This window comes from Solea senegalensis, linkage group LG1, assembly GCF_019176455.1.
Source record: "Solea senegalensis isolate Sse05_10M linkage group LG1, IFAPA_SoseM_1, whole genome shotgun sequence".
Taxonomy (NCBI): domain Eukaryota; kingdom Metazoa; phylum Chordata; class Actinopteri; order Pleuronectiformes; family Soleidae; genus Solea; species Solea senegalensis.
The window spans coordinates 38,715,775-38,738,401 of record NC_058021.1 but is presented as its reverse complement, the minus strand read 5'-3'; the positions used below and the strand labels follow the sequence as shown (position 1 = coordinate 38,738,401).

The window sequence follows — 22,627 nt, the reverse complement described above, 5'->3', positions numbered from 1 at the left end:
TTCACTGATTTATTTATAACAAAAAAACTCATCAGGTGAGTTTTCTTTTTAATAAACAAAAAAAGAATCAGAATCTTACTACAAAAATACTTTCCTCTATAAAATCAAGAGGGGAAGAAAAACAAACATGAACAACAAAAATAACGACGTTGGAAACATGAAAAAGCCAGCGTGATTCAAACTTCAGGACCTTCTCCTCCAGGTATGAGCTGGAAATAAAATGAATAAATGTAAGCATTGACGCATTTATGATCCTGTACAGTGAAATTAAAGGGATACCACGGGTGATTTTGGACGTGTGGTTTAATGCAGTAATGACACTCACTCTCCCACGCCAAACCCCAGAGAAAATCAGTGATTTTAGCTGGCAGGGACACAGGAGCTGCTGGTCCTCTGCTGCCTCGTGCAGTCACTTTGTGTCACTGAGGTCAATCTGAACAAAAGATTCTAAATGCCGAAGTGACAAAATAAGACATATGAAGTTAGTGATGGAGGTAGCAGTGGATCAACAACTCCTGTGTTGTTAAATGATGTTAAAATCACAGATTTTCTCTGTGGCCTTTGTGTGGGAGAGTGGTTCACAAACTCTGTCTAACAGTGAGATAAAGACGTGGACATGTTCTTAAGACATCACAGATTTAAGGTAACGTCAATTTTAAGAAGTGAGCCTTGAACGAAGTGGCTAAGAAACGTTTTTCCTGTCTCTAAGCAGAGGATTTGTTTGTACGACAGTATCTCATACATCCACACTTTCAAAACACTACTCTCGCTTTAATACAGTGGGTTGCATAAATATCCGCACCCCTTCAACTTTTTGACATTTTGCCATGCTGGAACCAGAAACATAAATATATTTAATTGAAATTTCATGTGAAAGACACACACTAAAGAACACACAATCATGAAGTGAAATGAAATGTATACATGATTTTGAACTTTTTTTATGAATAAAAAACTGAAAAGTGGGGTGTGCAAAAGTATCTACCCCCTTTCCTCTTTGTGCAACCAATTGCCTTCAGAAGTTGCCTGATGATTTCTGAATGATCACATGTTGACCTAATGACTAAACAGAGTCCACCTGTGTGTAATCTAATCTCAGTTCAAATACAGCTGCTCTGTGATGTCTCAGAGGTCTGTTTAGAGAATATTGGGGAGCAGACAGCATCATGAAGTCCAAGGAACACACCAGACAGGTCCGGGATAAGGTTGTGGAGAAGTATAAAGCTGGTTTAGGCTATAAGAAGATTTCCAAAGCTTTGAACATCTCTCGGAGTACTGTTAAATACACTATCCAGAAATGGAAAGAGTATGGCAACACTGCAAACCTACCAAGACAGGGCTGTCCTCTTAAACTTACTGGCCGAACAAGGAGAGGACTGATCAGAGCTGTAACCAAGAAGCCCATGATGACCTTGGATGAACTGCAGAGAGCCACAGCTCAGGTGGGGGAACCTGTCCACAGATCAACTATTAGTCGTACACTGCACAAATCTGGCATTTATGGAAGAGTGGCTAGAAAAAGCCATTCTTAAAAGAAACGCATAAGAAGTTCCGTTTGCAGTTTGCCAGAAGCCACATGGGTGATACAGCAAACATGTGGAAGAAGGTGCTTTGGTCAGATGAGACCAAAATTGAACTTTTTGGCCAAAATGCAAAACGCTATGTTTGGCGTAAAAAGCATCATGCTCTGGGGGTGCTTCTCTTCAACAGGGAAGCTGGTTAGAGTTGATGGGAAGATGGATGGAGCCAAATACAGGGCAATCTTGGATGAGAACTTGTTGGAGTCTGCAAAAGACTTGAGACTGGGGCAGAGGTTCACCTTCCAGCAAGACAATGACCCTAAACATAAAGCCAGAGCTACAATGGAATGGTTGAAAACAAAAAATATCCATGTGTTAGAATGGCCAAGTCAAAGCCCAGACCTAAATCCAATTGAGAATCTGTGGAAAGATCTGAAAACTGCAGTTCTCAAGCGCTCACCATCTAATATAACTGAGCTTGAGCTGTTTTGCAAAGAAGAATGGGCAAAACTCCTAGACGCAAGGCTGGTAGAGACATACCCCAACAGACTGCAGCTGTAATGGCAGCAAAAGGTGGTTCAACAAAGTATTGACTCAGGGGGGTAGATACTTTTGCACACCCCACTTTTCAGTTTTGTATTTATGAAAAAAGAAATTTCAATTGAATACATTTATGTTTCTGGTCCTAGAATGGCAAAATGTTGAAAAGTTAAAGGGGTGCAGATACTTATGCAACCCACTGTATTATACATAAAAGTAGATCACTTTCATACCATAGTGATGTTGTTGCCGTTGAGGAGGATCTGATCCAGTTTGGTTATCCTTCGTCCCTCTGGTGTGATTTCACTGCAACATGTTCATTTCATCAGTGAACGCGTTTAACAGCAACAACAAAATCTACAAAAACCTAAAAGCTCACTTACAATTCTGTCACATCCTCCAACACCATATCTGACACGAGATGTTAAGGACAAAAGGAAACAGAGGTGAGGAGGTGGCTCGTTTAACGATACATCTGTCGCATTTCTACTCATACATTTCAGCACTGCTCAGTCCGGGTTACAAGTACAAGCCTGAAGCCTGTCAAATGTTATGTGATTAAAAGTCAGACAGACGGTTTTATATTGCCACCCCACAGCTTTAAATACAGCACACAGAGTGTGTGTGTGTTTTTAGAGGAGATTGCAACCAGAGTAAAAGGATACTGACAAAGTCGTCGAATCCCAGCAGAGTCCCGACAATTTCTTTGTCCGTCTTCATGACGATGTGAATCCGTGAGCCGATGCATTTGTCCACCAGCTCTGAAAAATGACAGAGGGAAGGAAACAGAACATGTTCACTCCATGAATCCAGCAAAACAGGAGAGAAAACTGCAGATATCATGTGATTTGGAATCATTAACACTAGAGCTGCAACTAACGATTATTTTCATAATCGATTAATCGATGAATCGCTTGGTCAATAAAATATCAGAAAACCTTAAAAAATGTTGATCGTGTTTATCAACTATTTTGATAATCATGATTAAAACAATATTTTTGATTGTTTCAGGTTCTTAAACGTGAATATTTTCTAAATTTCTTTGCTGTACAAAACAAAGAAATCATTAAAATTGAATCATTTTGGATTGAGAACAAAAAAAAAGACATTTTAGAACATAATTTCCAGGTTTGACAAACACAGATCAACATTTATCAACATTTTGTGACAACGCTGAAGTTAGCCTCCGATACGCCAGCTTCCGATTCGGCACTTAAGGGGAAATTTAAGTTAAGGGAAAATTTACCTAATGTGTAGTGCGACTGTTTGTCCACCGATTTTTTTTTTTTTGGGACACATCTTGATGTGAAAACATTTTAGACCTTTTGGGTATGACATTAACTTTGCTTGACACCCACTGTTGTATTTGTGAAACTTTTATTTTATTAATGAAAATGCTAAAGGGGAGATTTCACCGTTTTTGTTTCATACCTAGACCTCATTAGACCAGGTCCGCACCAAAAACCACTGTACTGTAACGGTAAAATGGGCTTTTATTGCATTTTCACAAATAGAATAAAGGTTTCCCAAATCAGAGACTGTGTTTTTATGAATCTTCAGGGTCTGTAGGATAATCCAGTCCAGATTTGAGAAGTATAGGTAAAGTGTTTTTTTGATGTGGACCTGGTCCAAAGTGGTCTATATGCTGAAAAAACAGTGAAATGGGCCGTTATTGTATTTTCACAAATATAATAAAAGGTTTCACAAATCAGAGACTGTGTTTTTATGAATCTTCAGGGTCTGAAGGATATTATTCAACTGTGAAAATAACCGTATGCTGTAGCCCTAATCCCTAATACAATACCTGTTGTTTACCTGTTATGAGCCGACTACTAGCTAAAATTCCACCTGCTGTCCTCGTCATTACATATCATTTAGCAGACGCTTTTATCCAAAGCGACTTACGCTTAAACTACACGTGAGCATCACCTTTAACTAAAATAACTCACCTAACGATTAACAAAGGAATCGAATCACGATTCCCAATCTAACTTTGACCACAAATAAAAATAAAAAGCGCCAAACATGGGAGTTTAAATCAATATTTCAGTATTTCAAGTGTTAGCTACGAAGCTAACGCGAGCAACTAGAGAACGCCGGCTTTCCCCCACAGAACTTCTCACTTTTGCTGCGGCTCAGAGTTCAAAACAGTTAAACACAGTTAAAAACACATCGATGTTATTAAAAATCACATTCACAAACGTCTTTCACGTAAAAAGCAGCAGTAATTTGAACATTTACAAACCGAGCGGCAGAAGCTGAGAGGGGTTCGTCGTCTGAGTGGCCGCCATGTTTGATGACTCACACGCAGACAGAAGCAACCGAGGCAAAGATCGACAGCGACCAGACAAAAACAATCGAACTTGTTCTGACAGAACAAATGTCAGTTTGTCAGCGGCAGAAGATGAGTGAGGGATTTTTGTTTCACAACATGGCGGACATATATGACCATTATTCTTTACCAAGTTTACCAATTAAACTTAGCCTAGAGATATTTAAAAGCATAGTCAAGGAAGAAAAAACACTGACTAGTCCTGCTTTGACCAAATAAATAGATGTTTAAATGGTTCATGCCTGCTAATGTAAATGTATCTTATAGTAAATATTAAGGTGGCCTGGAAGTGCATCACATGAAACACTTTTACACACTCCAGAACAAATGAACAAAAGCAATAATTCGTACGGAAACCAAAACAAATTTATTACAAGATGTGAAACTTACAATTCCCAAAACAAATTTTATGGACGCTGTTCACTATAACAAAAGAATCAATTATGTTTTCACTCAATCATCCAGTCTTATAGACAGTTGTGACTTGATAGGACTCAAGTAGACCACTAGGGAGACTCAATAGGACTCAAGTAGACCACACAGAGACTCATTAGGACTCAAGTAGACCACACAGCGACTCAGTAGGACTTAAGTAGACCACACAGAGACCCGATAGGACTCAAGAAGATCACACACTCGATAGGACTCAAGTAGACCACACAGAGACTCAATAGGACCTAAGTAGACCGCACAGAGACTCATTAGGACTCAAGTAGACCACACAGAGACTCATTAGGACTCAAGAAGACCACACAGAGACTCAATAGGACTTAAGTAGACCACACAGAGACTCAAGAAGAGTCCTAATGAGAAGTCTATGACATTTACTGTACTTAAGTATCAAGTCATTTTGATATGAGTTGTCTTTCAACTGGAAGGTTGTGGGTTCAATTCCTGTCTCTGCTCATCTACATGTGCCCTTGAGCAAAGACACTTAAGCCCATGTTACAGTGTGTGAATGTGTGAATGGGTGAAAACTATAGTGTAAAGCAGCTCATCAAGACTAGAATATAGACCTCTATAGACGTCCTCTCCTCAGTCCCGTCCACGGTTCTTCTCATTCTCTTCTCATCACACTTCAAAGCTCCTCATCGTCACTTAAAGTTCTCCACCCTGCTGCGATGTTGGAGAATTGATGATGTCACCGTGAGAATGTAGGAAGATGACGAGGCAAGAGTCCTTTGAGGTCTTTAATGTGATCTAATGAAATTACTTGATGTACATGTGGCAGTGAGCCACATCAAACCTTCTGCAGGGAAGGTACTAGACCTCCAGGACCATCTCACAGCTCTCAAGAACCTCAACCAGTGTCAACATGAACCTACAAACACATAGTTTGTCTCCAGAGAACCTGGAGGAGACCATCAGTGACCTCAGTGAGGCACTGTGTGAGGCCATCTCAGAGATCAGGTCTCTGACCATTGAAATCAGGACACTTAGACATGAGGTGGACCAGGTGAAGCTGGAGCAAAAGAGAACAAGGTCCACTCCCCTCAAACCTTCTGCTACAGCAGTGTCCTCCTCTCCTGCTTCTTCTGTCCACAGTCTACATAAAAAGATGACGCCAGAGAAAAGACGAGGAGAGAAAGTAGAGAAAAAAGCCACACCTGCAAGTCAAGAAGATGTCGAGATGAACGGGTCTCAGCTGGAGCTGCGTGTCGGACAAATAATTTTGGCGGAGAAGCATCCCGACGCTGACCGGCTCGTTGCGGTCAAGGTGGACGTCGGACAGGCCTTGCCCAGGACTGTGGTGAGCGGTCTGCTCAAGCAGGTTCCTCTGCAGCACATGCAGAACCGCATGGTGGTCCTGCTGTGCAACCTGAGGCCGGCCAAGATCCGGGGAGTCCTGTCCCAGGCTATGGTCATGTGTGTCACCTCAGCGGACAAGGTGGAGATCCTGGATCCTCCGGGAGGAGCAGAGCCGGGCGACAGAGTCACGTTCCTGGGCTTCCTGCATGAACCCGAGAAAGAGCTCCACGCCAAGAAGAAGGAGCAGGTTCTACGAGACCTCCACACAGATGCTCAGTGTGTCGCCACCTACAGGGGAGCTGCGTTTTACGTCAACGGCAAAGGATTGTGCCGAGCGCAGACCCTGAGCAACTGTAGAATCAAATAAATGTTCATGTGAATACTATATATATATATATATATATATATATATATATATATATATATATATATATATATATATATATATATATACATACACATGTATATATACTAAGATTTGTTTAATGAAGCAAATGAAGCAAACATTAAAGCAAACACTCATTAATGTCATATTTTAATTTCACATTGTACATTCTCTGTAAATATTGCGACTAAATTAAATTCACGTGTTTTTTTGTTGAATATAAACCTAAATGAACATGATAGACTTGTGTTTTATTACATATATACTTCTGTGTTGCCAATAATATTGTGTGTTCATTTAAATGAACGTGTGATTTTATTAAATCAAAATAAAAACGATAAAATTGAGCTTTGGCCTATTTTTATCCTGTATTTTAATTAATTTTTATTCCAAATTCTCTGGATCTCATTCATCCTGTGATTTTTTTTATATTTTAACAAAAACACGAACTGATAGTATGTTAAGATTCTGCTGCAGATTTGTTCTGTTTTATTTTATCCATAACCTTTATAAAATGCTATTTTCTTCCCCTCAAAAAAGTGGTTAAATTTGACTAAAAATGCATCATTAGTCTGTTTTTGTTGCTATCAATTCAGTACGTAAGAAATTAAACAGAAAGTCATGCCTCCGTATTACTTTTTATTCATTAATATTGTGATAATTATTGTACAATACAGTGTGAAAAATTGGAGATTAATTATGTTTACATAAAGTTTTAGTGTAATATTGGGAGGAAAAACACTCACTTTCGACATCAAAATCTTATATTTTCTACGGATTATGTCTAAAATCTACCATTTATGTTTATAATCTGCTGTAAATCATCACTGTTGTAAAGCAGGAATCAAATAAGAAGAATTTGATGATTTCAAAAATATTTTTTTCGTGACTAGAGGGGTGTGTCCGGGTTGCTAGGCAACGTGACGTCGATCCACGGGGCGGGGCGAACAACACAAATCTCATCGTGACCCTAATGGCTCGTAACACGAAATCTCTGTGGGAGCGCGCGCTTCATTAAAATCGTTAGCGCAGTAAAAAACGCGTTCATTAAAGGGAGCGCGCGGCCGCCAGGGGGCGATGAACAGAGTCGGTGTCGTTTGTGAGGACGCAGCTGAAGCTGCAGAGCAAAACAAAGGTCAGTGAATGATCCGCGATTAACCGCTGTGACGTCACTGTGTGAAAATGTGAAGGTAACAGTGACTTACGTTTTCACGCACAGATGGAAGAAGAAGTGACGGAGTGATGGATCTGCTGAGAGGCGCTCTGACGCTGCTGTCTGCCGCCCTCATCATCCTCACCTTCCCCTTCACTGCCTGGATGTGTGCCAAGGTACACAACTACACATATCGACACACAACACAATTCCAAACATCTATACACAAATACATAACTATACACACATCACAAGTACATACCTATACAGACATCCACACACAACTGTTGCTGTTGTGTGTATGTGTGTGTGTTAAAGTAACCTCAGCAGCTTCACTGAACTAACAAACACAATATTTGCTCAACAGCAGTGAACAGAAACACAAACATGTGTGAGTCTATTGTGTCATGTAGTCGTGTGTGTGTGTGTGATGTCACAGGTGGTTCTGGAGTATGAGAGAGCGGTCATCTTCAGACTGGGACGCATCGTTAAAGGACGACCCAAAGGACCGGGTATTATTTATGTGTTTAAAACATACAAGTAATAACTGACTCATCACAGTAACAACGTCTGTAAACCACTCACTCTCCCACACCAAACCCCAGAGAGAAAATCACTGATTTTAGCTCGCAGGGACACAGGAGCTGCGGGTACTCTGCTGTCTTGTGTGATCACTTTGTGTCACTGAGGTAAACTTGTACGCAGGATTAACGACTCCCGTGTGTGTGATGTTAAAATCACTGATTTGCTCTATGGGCTTTGGTGTGGGAGAGTGAGTGGTTTGCAAACTTACAAACAGTGAGATAAAGACATGAACATGTTCTTAAAGATGCCTCCCTGTGTCCCTGCAGGTCTGTTCTGGTTCATTCCCTGGTTGGACAACATTCAGATCGTTGACCTACGAACAGTGTCCTTTAATGTCCAACAACAGGAGGTGAGCAGCAGCAGCAGCAATTTCTGTGGACATTAATGCTGTTTTTCCATTCATCAATAAAATATTTGCAGATAAAGTGAAATAATTCTAAAAGTATAAAAGGCAAAAGAAAGAAAAGTTAAATGTTGAATGTCCTGAAGATTGTGATTCCATGAGTTCTTGGTTTATTTGTCAGCACAGGTGCTGACAGCGGACGGCGTCTCGTTACAGGTGGACGCCGTCATGTTTTACCGGGTGGTGGATCCGTCTCTGTGGGTGACGCGTGTGCAGGACGGCGACGAGGCCATGCACACGCTCGCCCAGACCACTCTGAGGGCGGCGCTCGGAGCGCACACGCTGACGGAAGTGCTGGCACAGCGGAGATACATTTTACAGAGGATGAGGGTGGGCGGAGTCATCAGTGAGACCGACAGACAAGGAGACATTTTAAATGGAGGCCGTAAAGATATAGTACCTGTGTTTGTCCTGCAGGTGGCGCTGTACACCACCACCAGAGTGTGGGGCGTTCAGGTGCAGAGGGTGGAGCTGAAGGACATGAGGCTGCCTGTGAGTCTAAACGCTGTCTGTCTGCTGAGGCTGAGGCTGTGAGGACGTCCAGAGCCAAGGTACACACACACACACACTCACACACTCACACACACACACACACAGACCCTTGAGTTATTTTAGATTTGTGTGTGTAGTTTATTAATAACCCTCAGGCCTCATCATGGACATTTTTGCCATTAATGAATTGAGAGCGTAGTAAATTAAACTGTTTGTGTGTGTCTGTGTGTTGAAGTTGATCGCAGCTGAAGGGGAAGTGAAGGCGTCTCACGCTTTATCAGACGCGGCATCAGGGTTGTCCCCCGTGGCTTTCCACCTCAGATACCTGCAGTCTCTGTCCTCGGTGTCTAGCAGCTCGTCCATCGTGGTCTTCACTCTGCCCACTGAGCTCCTGCAGGCCTTCTCTCATCAGTCCTAAAAACACACATGTGTGCGCGCACACACGCACTGAGCTGAAAAACCAAAGAAACACTTACATTAACACGAGCTGCTTATGTGTATCTGCTTTTAAGTAGACGGCTGACAAATTGCTTTAACTATCTGTATTCTGTCAAAATAACTACATTTGTGATTGTATGTAAATATACTTCATATTTTACTCTCTATCAGTTGTTTGAAATAAATGTTATTTTTGAGTCACTTTGCAAAACCACCTTTTAAAAAAAAATCACTTAAAATAAAATCTACGATATCTTTAAAAACATGTTCACGTCTTTATCTCACACAGACTTTTCAAACAGGAAACTGAAGTTTGTCAACCACTCACTCTCCCACACCAAACCCCATAGAGAAAATCAGTGATTTTAGCTCACAGGGACACAGGAGCTGCTGGTTCACTGCTGCCTCGTGTGGTCACTTTGTGTCACTGAGATCAATCTAAATATCACATTTGAACTTATTGATGGAGGCAGCAGTGGATCAACAACTCCCGTGTGTGTGATGTTAAAATCACTGGTTTAATATCTGGGGTTTGGTGAGGGAGAGTGAGTGGTTGACAAACTTCAGTTTCCTGACCAAAGCCCATAGAGAAAATCAGTGATTTTAACATCACAGCACACAGGAGTTGTTGATCCAATGCTGCCTCCATCACCAAGTTCAAATGTCTTATTTTGTTAATTCGGCATTTAAATCCTTTGTTCAGATTTACTTCAGTGACACAGAGAGAATGTACACGGTGTCAAAGAGCGTACACGGCGTCAGAGAGTGTACACATGGTGTCATAGAGTGGACACACGAATTCAGAGAGTGGACACCCGACATCAGAGAGCGTACACATGGTGTCAGAGAGCGTACACGGGGTCAGAGAGCGCACACGGCATCAGAGAGCCGCACACATGGTGTCAGAGAGCGACACGGTGTCAGAGAGAGCCGCAACATCAGAGAGCATACATGGTGTCAGAGAGCCCATAGCATCAGAGAGCGCACACATGGTGTCAGAGAGCCGCACAGAGAGCTAACACATAGTGTCAGAGAGCGCATACATGTCAGAGAGCGTACATCAGAGAGCGCATTATGGTGTCAGAGAGCGCAGAGAGCGCATACATGGTGTCAGAGAGCCGCACACGGCGGCCAGAAAGCGCATACACATGGTGTCAGAGAGCCGCACATGGTGTCAGAGAGCGTACGGGCGCCAGAGAGTACACGGTGTAGAGAGCGCACATGGTGTCAGAGAGCTTAACACGGGCGGCCAGAGAGCGGCGCCAGAGAGCGCATTCAGAGAGCGCATACATGGTGTCAGAGAGCCATACATGGTGTCGGAGAGCATGCACACGGTGTCAGAGAGCGCACGCCAGAGAGTGGACACCTGACATCAGAGAGCGCATATATGGTGTCAGAGAGTGTACACATGGTGTCAGAGAGCGGACACATGACGCCAGAGAGACACGGTGTCAGAGAGCGTACACGGTGTCAGAGAGTGGACACGTGACGCCAGAGAGCGGACACGTGACGCCAGAGAGCGGACACGTGACGCCAGAGAGCGTACACGGTGTCAGAGAGTGGACACGTGACGTCAGAGAGCGGACACGTGACGCCAGAGAGCGTACACGGTGTCAGAGAGTGGACACGTGACGTCAGAGAGTGGACACGTGACGTCAGAGAGCGTACACACAACGTCGCGTCCTATTATCATAAAATGTTGGCAGGGCATGAATATGTCGCCGCGGAACAGTTGAGCCGTGATTATCTGTGCAGCTTTGGCTGAAGACTCTGGGAATAGAATGTCCTGACCTTCTGACATTCTGACCTTTGACCTTCACCCGGCAGCTGCAGCCGCACTTTTACCTGAATGTGACAGACTCACAGGACATGGCTGTAAATCCATATAAAAACACTCACTAAAGGTGGATTCTGACATTTATTAAAAGTGTGTGTTGTAAAGTACATTTCTGAGCTGAAGTGAGATTGAGGTCACATGATCCGAGGCTCACGCTCCATCTCTGTAAGACTCTGCCCACATTTACTTGCTGTATATTGCGCTTATTCCTCATCTTTCCTGTAGAATCTTTTTTTTTTCCAGGGTTCTTTGCAGCATCATCTGGTTTGTTTATAAACAACAAAAACCTCACAATTACATTACATTACATTACATGTCATTTAGCAGACGCTTTTATCCAAAGTGGCTTACAATAAGTGCATTTAAAGATTTGGGTACAAATAAGAGCAAGAAGTAAGTAAGAGTTTCAAGTAAGCCAAACTATGAAGTGCTAGTCATAACTGCGATGTATAAGCAAGTTTTTTTTTTCTTAGTCGAGGTAGAGAAATGTGTTGGCGGCGGAAGATGTGGAGGCTTTCCGCTGTCCGGCTGTTGATGGGGAGCTTGTTCCACCATTTGGGAGCTAGGACAGTGAACAGTCTCAGTCTGCGATCCTCTCAGTGAGGGGGCAGTGAGCCAGTTTGCCGATGCAGAGCGGAGTGGGCGGGCTGGGGTGTAGGTTATGATCATGTCCTGGATGAAGGCTGGACCGGATCCGTTTGTAGCATGGAATGCACGCACTAGAGTCTGGAAGCGGATGCGAGCAGCTACAGGAAGCCAGTGAAGGGAGCGGAGGAGCGGTGTAGTGTGGGAGAATTCTGGTAAGTTGAAGACCAGTCGAGCTGCTGCATTCTGGATGAGTTGCAGAGGTCGTATGGCACATGCAGAGAGACCAGCCAGGAGGGAGTTGCAGTAGTCCAAGCATGAGATGACAAGAGCCTGGACCAGAACCTGTGCCACCTTCTGGGTTAGAAGAGGCCATATCCTTCTGATGTTGTGCAACATGTATCTGCAAGATCTAGCTGTTGCAGCAATGTTGGCAGTGAAGGAGAGATGGTCATCAAGTGTTACACCCAGGTTCCTGCGGTATGAGAAGGAGTTACCACAGAGTTGTTGAGGGTGATGGTCAGGTCTGTGGTGGGAGAGCCCTTTCCTGAGAGAAAAAGAAACTCGGTCTTGTCGAGATTGAGTTTCAGGTGATGGTCAGACATCCACTGAGAGATGTCGGTCAGACAAGCAGAGATCTGTTCTGCTACTTGTGTGTCGGAGCGGGGAAAAGAGAGAATGAGTTGGGTGTCAACGGCGTAGCTGTGATAGGAAAAACCATGAGAGAGAATAACAGAACCAAGACAGTTGGTGTATAGAGAGAAGAGGAGAGGGCCCAAGACAGAACCATGAGGGACCCCAGTAGCTAGAGGACAGGGTTTCGACACAGATCCTCTCCAGGTTACTCTGTATGTTCGGTTTTGAAGATAGGACGAGAGTAGGGTAAGTGCAGAGCCTGAGAAACCTAGTTCTTGAAGAGAGGAAGTAAGGATCTGGTGGTTAACTGTGTCAAACGCTGCAGAAAGGTCCAAGAGGATGAGCACAGAGGAGAGAGAGGCAGCCCTGGCAGTGTGGAGTTGCTCAGTGACAGCAAGAAGTGCAGTTTCGGTCGAGTGACCTGCTTTAAAACCAGACTGAAGAGGATCAAGAAGGTTGTTCCGGTGAAGGTAGGAGGAGAGTTGATTAAAGATAGCACACTCCAGAGTTTTGGAGATAAAAGGAAGTAGAGAGACAGGTCTGTAGTTATTTACTTCAGACGGGTCAAGGGTGGGTTTTTTAAGGAGGGGGGTCACTCTGGCCTCTTTAAGAGAGTCCGGAAAGCAGCCAGATGATAGAGATGTGTTAATGAGGTGGGTGAGGAAAAGAAGAAGATCAGAAGCAATTGACTGAAGAAGGTGAGAGGGGATAGGGTCAAGGGGGCAGGAGGTGGGGTGGGCAGAGGTTATTAGGGAAAGAACTTGGTCATGAGATAGAGGGGTGAAAGAGGATAGAGAAGGAGCTGAATGTGTGGTTGGTAGAGTAGTGAGATCAGGAGGTGGGGTTGAGATATTAGAGCGAATGTCATCTAATTTTTTGTGAAGTAGTTGACAAAGTGAATTGGTAGAAGGGGGGAGGGGGAGTGGGGGAGTCAAGGAGGTTAGATAAGATGAGAAAGAGGATTGAATTTTAGTCTGATAGAAAGATTGTTTGGCTGCAGAGATAGAGGCAGTGAAGGTGGAGAGAAGAGAATGATAGGAAAGCAGGTCGTCAGGGTGTTTTGATTTCCTCCATTTCCTTTCTGATTGTACGTACGTGGTCTGATTTAAACTCCATCACATGATTCTCAGCTGTTCACCGGTGAAGACGGCCACACGTTTAATAATCTGTCCGCCTCAGGTTTGAGCCAAGTCAGGTGACCAACAAGAGGGGGCGTGGCCTGCAGCCCTAAGCTCTTTAAGTAGCCAGGACATTGTGAACTCACGTTGAGAGTTTACTTGGCTGCGTCACAATTAGACACATCAGCTTCAGCACTTCATGGAAACCTGGCTGTGGCTTTTATCACAGAAGTGAAATTAACACAAAGAAAACAACTGATTTTAACCCTTTTAATAAACACTCACCTGATAAAATCTATGTCAGATTAAGTCTACCATGTCTTAAGAACACGTTCACGTCTTTCAAAATCAGTGATTTTAGTTGCAGGGACACAGGAGCTGCTGGTCCCTGCTGGTTAAAATCACTGATTTTCTCTATGGGGGAGAGTGAGTGGTTTACTTCAGTTTCCTGAACAATGTCCCTGCAGGATAATATTTTAAGTCTGCATTTAATGACAAAAACTAACAAAGTAAGAACATAAATAATTCAGTTATAAAACAAAATATATAAAATAATAATAAAAAAACACATTATGAATACAAATAAATTAAATTCATTTGCAAGCAGACTGAAAGGATGATGCAAAGAATAAAAATGATCCTGGTATAACTGTACTACAGGTATTATTATCTCCTGAACTATAAATGTGATTATGAATAACTTTTCTTTTTCTTTTTTAAACTTTTACTGATAAACATTGTTTGTTAAAACTGTAAAAGTGAAAACTGGGACTCCTCTCATTCATGTGCCGTATGATACGTTACATATCGATCTAATATAATAGTAAAATGAAGTGAAAGAGTCATAAATAATACATGAATAAAGAGAGAGAGTTATAGCATGGCGTTGGTGGGTACAGAGTTGGAGCCCCAGCAGTGACGGTTATTAATAGCTACACAGTCTGTGACCACACTGCACCCTGCCCATCGTACCCTGTACTCACGACACATGTAATTTAACGTCACTGGAGTCTGAGAAATGCTTCAGACGCAGTGAAATGCAGAGGAAAAGAGAAGAAAGAAAAGAAGGAGAGCTGGAGTCTGATTTAAGACTAAATAAATCAAACTTTCAGCCCTGAATTTTAATTTATTTCACTTTTTTCTTCAGTTAAAATGATAATTCTGGTTATTTTGAAGTATTAAAATAAAAATATTGTCACATGATCACGTCTTTATCTCACTGTTAGACAGACTTTTTCAACAGTAAACTGAAGTTTGTAAACCACTCACTCTCCCACACCAAAGCCCACAGAGAAAATCGGTGATTTTAACATCAAAGCACACAGGAGTTGTTGATCCACTGCTGCCTCCATCACTAATTCAAATGTCTTATTTTGACACTTGGGCATTAGAAGTCCTTTGTTCAGATTAACCTCAGTGACACAAAGTGACCACACGAGGTAGCAGAGGACCAGCAGCTCCTGTGTCCCCGCCAGCTAAAATTGCTGATTTTCTCTATGGGCTTTGGTATGGTATGAGTGAGTGGTTTATAAAAGTCTGCCTGACAATGAGATAAAGACATGAACGTGTTCTTAAAAGGGTCCGTGTGGAAGAATTAGTGACATCCAGTGGTGATTCAGCAGATTGTCAGACCCCCTCCGCTGGGACTACGATGGCCTTCACAGACCAGAAAGGGTGTCGCTCGTCTTTGTTTGGACAATAATGGTGCGTTCCATTTGTCGTTGACAGTTTCAATAAATAAATCTTTTAACTTAAGTACTTGTTTTCTTGTCTCCACCACTTCCACGTCCTTCCGGAAAGTGTTGCAGACACAACTCCTCCTCTTCTTCCTCCTCCTCCTCCCTCTATCTTCTCACAGTCCCTCCCTCCCTCCTTTACTCACCTCCTTCACTCTGCAGTGTCAGGTCCTTGTTCCTCACTCTTCACCTCTTTCCTTCCCTCGTTCTGCTCTGTGCTTGGAGAAAGGATGAAGTCTGGCACTGTGCTGCTGCAGCTGCTGCTGGGACTCCTTGTTCTCTGCAAAGGTAAGAACAACATTTATCTCTGATTCTAAAGCCCGTGCTCTGACAGCCGAGGCTTAAATCTGCAGACAGGCCGTCTCTGATCTCATCAGGAGAAGAACTGGAGGTAAAAAGTTACTGCAGACACTTTTCTGTGTTTGAGTGCAGATGGAGCAGCTTAGTGAAGAGTGGAGGAGGAACAGATTATTTTAAGTCAGACCCATCTGCTCCAGGTCCAGGTTTAAAATAAGTCAATAAATAAATAAAGTATGTGTGTGTGTGTGTGTCAGCTACTCAGAGATGAGGTTCTGCCTCTTTAGGACCAGGTTCTGGTCTCCATGACGACTTCCGGTCCTGGAAAAGTCAGCGGAAACAAATACAAGAAACACAATGAATTGGCCCAGTTTGATTGACAGCTGTAATCACCTGTTGAGTGTTGTTGTTTTTATAAAAATAGCTGTCTGATCCTATCGAGGGCAGTGTCGTGCACCTGTGTGCTAAATGTAGCGCCAGGGGGTCACGCCCCCAACGAAGCCAGCTAGCATCAGTGCTACATGCTAACTGTGGACTTTGGATAGCATCCAAGTGCTGTGCAGGGTGGATTAGCTTAGCGTAGCATAGCTTGGAGACAGATATGCGAGGACGGATACGACTCTCATGTTTGTGTTTGGGCACAGAGGTGATTAGCTTGCTTAGTTTAGCATAAACACTGTTGTACATGGTTTGAAACCACGCCTGTGCATATGTGCTAAGTGCAGAGATGGTTAGCTGAGCTTAGCATTAGACAGTTACGTGAGGATGGACACCACTCTCATGTTTGTGTGTTACATACAGAGGTGGTTAGCTTAGCTTAGCATAAGGCAGTTACTAATTTCATGCTTGTGCATTAAACACAGAGATAGTTAGCTTATCTTAGCATAAAAACAGTTGTACATGGTTTGAAACCACTCATGCATGTGTATTAAGCACAGAGGTGGTTAGCTTAGCATTAGACAATTACGTGAGGATGGACACCACTCTCATGCTTATGTGTTACGTACAGAGGTGATTAGCTTATCTTGAAGACAGTCATGGAGGGTAAGATAACACGCTCATTCTTTTGTTTTAAGCACAGAGCTGATTAGCTTAGCTTAGCATAAGACAGTTACCAATGTCATGTGTGTGTGTTAAATACAGAGGTGATTATGTTAGCATAGCCTTAGACAGATATATGAGAGGATGCATACCACACATATTAGCTTAGCGTAAAAAAAAAATCATATTCAACAAAATGCAACAGAAAAAGATCGAATGAACACATGAAAACACACGTGAAGCATGAAGGGTATGGTTTCCTCCTTACACCAATATTTAAGTTAAGTTAAGTTAAGCTAAGCTAAGCTAAGCTAAGCTAAACTAAACCGACATGGAGACTCTGTTGTCATGGTTACCAGTTTAATCCTGGCCGCACAGAGCTTAAAAGAGGTCACTGAAAAAAGCAGACAAAGACTCAGCATTTACAGTCAGACGCACTAAACCTTTAATCTCACCTTTGACCTTTGGGCAGACGACCAAACATGGAGGTAAATATTTACACAAAGACACTGAGGCAACAACACTATCAATCATTTTCATTTCAATCCTCTACTTAAACATTTATATAAATCCATACTTTTAAATGTGTTTTAAGAAATCGCATGCATGTTTGAATCACTTTTGTCACAGAGAGAAATTAAAGTATGGAGTCAATAAATGTTGAATCTCAAAAAACAAATTTTTGTACAAGCAGGAAAACTTTTGCTCTGAGAAGCTAACTGTGATTAATGATATTTTCCACCTGGAAAATGCTCAGATTCTCTGCCATTGTGGACACAACATGACAAGAGACTAATCTAAGAACAAAATTAAGTCTATGATGTCTTAAGAACACAGGAGCGGCCCCTATCCTGATCTGGTGCACCTGCTGGCCGAGCAGGAGGACATGAACGTCATCGTGATGGACTGGAACAAGGGGGCGGCAAACCTCAACTACTTCACTGCTGTGACGTACACGAGGGAGGCGGCACACAACCTGACAGGATTCATCTTTATCTCACTGTGAGATCAGTTTCATGTTGAAAAAGTCTGTCTCACAGTGAGATAAAGACGTGAACATGTTCTTAAGACATCGCAGACTGAAGCTTGTTGCTTTTTATTATCATGCACAATAAACCTGGTTCTCCATGAACGTCTGAGCCGACCTGTGCCTCAGCTGTGGCCTGTTTGGTGTCCTCAGGTCAGGAGGAGAGTGGGGACGACGAGCTCTGCGATAACTTCACCGATCTCAACCTGTCGCACTGCTTCATGGGAACCAGCCTGTACGTACGTCTGCTGCTCTACACCCGCTCCAACCTGGACTGCGGCCGCGAGGTCAACCATCACAACCTCTCCTCACAGCCGCTCTTCAACCTCTCCCGCCCCACCACCTTTGTCATCCACGGCTACAGGCCCACAGGAGCTCCCCCTATCTGGATCGACCACCTGGTGCACCTGCTGGCCGAGCAGGAGGACATGAACATCATCGTGATGGACTGGAACAAGGGGGCGGCAAACCTCAACTACTTCACTGCTGTGACATACACGAGGGAGGCGGCAAACAACCTGACAGGATTCATCCTGACCATGGAGGTGAGACATGTGACGATCTCTGCTGCATCAGCCCAACTTAACCCTCATCCAAGCCAACTATCTTCATAAAACCTATGTCAGCTCAAGTCTATGACATCTTCAGAACATATTACACAGACTTTTCACACAGGAAACTGAAGTTTGTAAACCACTCACTCTCCCACACCAAACTCCAGAGAGAAAATCAGTGATTTTGCTGCGGGGCCACAGGAGCTGTTGGTCCTCTGCTCCCTCGTGTGGTCACTTTGTTTCACTGAGGTCAATCTGAACAAAGGATTTTAAATGCCAAACTAACAAAATAAGACATTTGAACTTAGTGATGGAGGCAGCAGTGGATCAACGACTCCTGTGTGTGTGATGTTAAAATCAGTGGTTTTCTCTATGGACTTTGGTGTGGGAGAGTGAGCGGTTTACAAACTTCAGTTTCCTGTTGGAAAAGTCTGTCTAACAGTGAGATAAAGACATGAACGTGTTCTTAATCGTAGAATTAACCTGATGTCGCTTTAATTGACTGAGCCTTTTGTAACAGCCATGCTTTCACTGAGATTCAAGTCAATCTCCTTTCACATTTCCCTCATTCGTGTGATAAGTGTCTCCACCAGAGCTCATGAAGTACTGATTCTGATGCGTCGTAGCGGTGGGAAATGTTTAAAGAGCTCAGAGAAAGTACCTTGCATGTAACGCTGACGTGTGCATGTTGCGTCTGCAGGAGGAAGGAGCCTCTCTGAGTTCAGTCCACCTGATCGGCGTCAGTCTGGGAGCTCACCTTGCAGGATTTGTGGGTGCAAACCTGCAGGGAAAGATCGGACGCATCACAGGTGACGACTCTATGTGTGGCGGGAAGACAGTTTGTTTTACTATTTTTTAACGTAATCTTTTCTTTTGAGAAACACAACCCAGAAATGTATATAATTCATAATTCAAATGTCGTGACCTTTGACCCCTGCAGGTTTGGACCCGGCCGGGCCGATGTTCACCAGCGCCACAGCAGACGAGCGGCTGGACCCAACGGATGCCATGTTTGTGGACGTCCTTCACACTGACATGAACTGTGAGAAGAAAACGACACTGTTATTAGAAAATAATGACGTCAGTGTATATTTTATATGTTTAAAAACATTTGAATAATTATATAAATAATCATTTATTCTTTTATCTGTCTATTCTAAAAAAATACTACTTTCATATTCAAATATTCTAAAACTCTAAAGCACATGAAGAGAAAGAGATGCATTCAAAGACCCCGGTAAATTTTTTGACAATTTCGGTGGATGTACTTGAGTGGTTTGAAAATTAGTGGCTCGTGGGTCAAAACTGGCCCATCCAGCACCAGTATGTGGCCCGAGAGACGGGTTTCTGAAAAACATTGCTTTTATTCTGAAAAACAATGTGATTTAAAGGAGATCCTGTTGCTAGTCACAACATATTATTATTATTATCATTATTATTATAATGATAATAATAATGTGTGTGTTTGTGTTTGCAGCGTTTGGACTGAATGGAGCTCATGGTCACATCGACTTCTACGCCAACGGTGGAGCCGATCAACCCGGGTGTCCAAAAACCATCTTTGCAGGTGAACGAGCGCAGAAACAACACATTAAAGGGACACTTCAGGTTTTTATAAGTGAGGTCGTCTCAGGCAGTGACACATAATCAGTGTCTGTGCTAAGAATTAGCGTCAAACAGACAAAGTTTCACTCACTAAAAACAAAATCTGATCTTAGCCGTTTAACTAAAGACTCACATAATGAAATCTGCATCAGATTAAGTCTATGATATCTTTAAGAACATGTTCACGTCTTTATCTCGCTGTGAGACAGACTTTTCCAACAGGAAACTGAAGTTTGTAAACCACTCACGCGCCCACACCAAACCCCAGAGAGAAAGAGGGGACACAGGAGCTGCTGGTCTTCTGCTGCCTTGTCTGCTCACTTTGTGTCACTGAGGGAAATCTGAACAAAGGTTTTTTTTCAAAAACAGAACGGACAAAATAAGACATTTGAACTTAGTGACGAGGCAGCAGTGGATCAACAACTCCTGTGTGTGTGACGTTAAAATCACTGATTTTCTCTCTAGGGTTTGGTGTGGGTTTTTACAAGGCAACACAAATGTAAGTTTCCAGTTTGAATGACCTGCAGCTTTGTGTGTGTGTGTGACCCACAGGTAAATCATACTTTGTGTGTGACCACCAGCGCTCAGTGTTTCTGTACCTGTGTGCTCTGAATGGAACTTGCAGCCTCAGTGCTCAGCCCTGCTCCTCCTACAGCGACTTCCTGGATGGCAGGTGTTTGACGTGTGAGGCCTTCAAACCTGCGCCCTGTCCTCTGCTTGGTACGTGGTCCGTCTGTCTGTCCGTCTCTCTCACACACACACACAGACACACACACAGCAGTGATGAGTGTGTTCACCTGCAGGTTATGACCTGAATCAGTGGAGAGAAACTCTGCTGAGACTCGGACAAACCAAAGTGTTCTTCAGCACCACGGCGACGCTGCCGTACAGGAGTGAGTATGTTTACTTCTTTTTCAGCTGTTACATTATTTTCTGAGCAGTTACAAGACTTTTGGAGCAATGATATATTTTTTGAATCAGTTGTGTGTGTTGTAAGCTAAATAACTTTTTTAAGCGCAAATAAATCATTTTCTTGAGCAGTTTAATGCAGTCTGTATACAGCTGCACACATTTTTTGAGCAGTTAAGTGACATTTTTAGAACTTACATAAATGTTTATACAGTTACGTGACTAATAACAGAGTTGTGATTGTGTCTTTTGGTTTGATGGAAAGAATAAAACTATGAGATGTGGTTTGTTATCTAACTGTCCTCTGTGTGTGTGTGTGTGTGTGTGTCAGAGCTGAGCTATAGAGTGGACATGGTCACGTGGAACCAGTACCTGCGGTGGAGTGTCATCTATATCAAACTACACAGCGGCAAAAACTTCACTGAGGCTCGAATTGACCAGTGAGTTTGTTATAAACGGATAATCGCACAGAAACTAACATCAAATTATATCATTTTTTGAGCATCTGTGAGACTTTTAATGTGAGGATTTTCTTCAAAGTTGCAGGTAGCTTTACAAGCGTCCATCACTGACCACTGAATAACTGAATAAGTGAGTGAGTGTTCGTGTTGTACCTTGATTTACCACCTCTCTCTCTCTCAGTAAACTCTTCCGCTTGGAGCAGTACACGTCCACGCGTCTGCTCGCTCAGTTCAACGACGACCTGCAAAGCATCCAGAAGATCACGCTGCGCATCAACACTGGCAACGTCATCGGCCCTCGCTACAAAATCAGACTTCTGAGGATTCGCTTCACGCCACTGGAACGTCCTGAGAGGTCAGAGGTCAGGGTCAGCACAGAGCCATTCACCAGCTCCACTCTTGAGAGATCATAATCTGATAATCTTTGCCTCCCTCAGGCCTCTGCTGTGCCGCTTTGACATCATGATGGAGGAGAACAGGGAGGTGACCTTTCGACCTCTGCCCTGCAACTCTCACCTCTGACTCGAGAACAACACAAGCTCCTCCTCTTGTTGGGGGGGGTTGAACACTCCAGGGGAATCATGTGACTTTTTTGAGAAGTTACAACATTTTTGAACAGTTGACATGACTTTTTGAACAGTCAGTATTTTCTGAGCACTAATGAGTTGTTCTTTTTACATTTACATGACGTCACGTGACCTTAAGTGCAATTACATGACTGAGCAGTCATGTGACTTTTGTGAGCAGTAACACTGTAGTTTTAGCTGCATTACATGTTAGGACATCAACTGTATTCTCTGATTAGTCAAGCGACTTTCCTGAGCAATTACACAACCTTTCTGAGCAATAACAGTATTTTTTGAGTAGTTACTTTATGCGGCAGCGGCAGAGTCTGGAGACACCTCGTCTCTGTGTCCCACGATGGGACGACATGGGTGGGACAGGAGGAGCCTCTGTGTCCTCAGTGGACATGGAAGACGATGCGACGTGAAGCTGTGCAGGTTATTGAAGCACGAGTGAAGTTGAAGACACATCCACTTACATTTATATTAAAAATCTTAAAAGAAGAAAAAGACTTAATTTATCTTTGATTTAAGTAAAAACATGAAGAACTATAAAAACTAACAGAAATAAACGACTGATGACTGTAAATATCATATCAACACTACCTCCAATATGTCTTCTCTTTCATTGTTCAGGCTCGGAAATGTGAAACGATTCAAA

General features: G+C 43.0%; 4 protein-coding genes and 1 long non-coding RNA gene across 8 annotated transcripts; 3 read left to right on the top strand and 2 right to left on the bottom strand.

Moving 5' to 3' along the window:
* Positions 1-3: 3 nt before the first annotated feature.
* lsm5 (LSM5 homolog, U6 small nuclear RNA and mRNA degradation associated) lies at positions 4-4,389 on the bottom strand. The gene is made up of 5 exons (XM_044034882.1): positions 4,306-4,389; positions 2,726-2,821; positions 2,444-2,471; positions 2,294-2,366; positions 4-209 (listed from the first exon to the last, which is right to left on the bottom strand). Exons 1-5 carry the CDS (start codon positions 4,349-4,351, stop codon positions 177-179), a joined length of 276 nt encoding a protein of 91 aa, XP_043890817.1. The 5' UTR covers positions 4,352-4,389; the 3' UTR covers positions 4-176.
* A 1,318-nt stretch (positions 4,390-5,707) lies between these two features.
* LOC122768316 (aminoacyl tRNA synthase complex-interacting multifunctional protein 1-like) lies at positions 5,708-6,508 on the top strand. Its single transcript, XM_044024231.1, has one exon. It carries the CDS (start codon positions 5,708-5,710, stop codon positions 6,506-6,508), a length of 801 nt encoding a protein of 266 aa, XP_043880166.1.
* A 964-nt stretch (positions 6,509-7,472) lies between these two features.
* Positions 7,473-9,762, top strand: zgc:112408 (uncharacterized protein LOC550260 homolog). Its single transcript, XM_044034856.1, is given in 8 exon segments — positions 7,473-7,661; positions 7,746-7,855; positions 8,119-8,191; positions 8,531-8,613; positions 8,794-8,997; positions 9,085-9,166; positions 9,169-9,218; positions 9,395-9,762. Coding segments are annotated over 8 exon segments (843 nt in total). The 5' UTR covers positions 7,473-7,603; the 3' UTR covers positions 9,578-9,762.
* A 5,972-nt stretch (positions 9,763-15,734) lies between these two features.
* Positions 15,735-19,419, bottom strand: LOC122779759. Its single transcript, XR_006361637.1, has 3 exons — positions 19,354-19,419; positions 19,090-19,209; positions 15,735-15,789 (listed from the first exon to the last, which is right to left on the bottom strand). It is a non-coding gene; the product is annotated as an uncharacterized LOC122779759 (long non-coding RNA).
* Positions 15,735-22,459, top strand: lipib (lipase, member Ib). 4 transcript variants are annotated; one of them, XM_044041509.1, is made up of 11 exons: positions 15,735-15,797; positions 18,028-18,109; positions 18,239-18,419; positions 19,129-19,237; positions 19,369-19,470; positions 19,906-19,995; positions 20,586-20,753; positions 20,837-20,926; positions 21,274-21,382; positions 21,585-21,758; positions 21,841-22,459. In XM_044041509.1, exons 1-11 carry the CDS (start codon positions 15,740-15,742, stop codon positions 21,923-21,925), a joined length of 1,248 nt encoding a protein of 415 aa, XP_043897444.1. In that variant the 5' UTR covers positions 15,735-15,739; the 3' UTR covers positions 21,926-22,459. The 4 variants fall into 4 exon arrangements, with proteins under 4 accessions (XP_043897444.1, XP_043895156.1, XP_043895935.1 ...); XM_044039221.1 differs by having other exon boundaries at positions 18,028-18,419; XM_044040000.1 differs by having other exon boundaries at positions 18,028-18,419; positions 21,585-21,765; positions 21,841-21,937.
* The last annotated feature ends 168 nt before the right edge of the window (positions 22,460-22,627 follow it).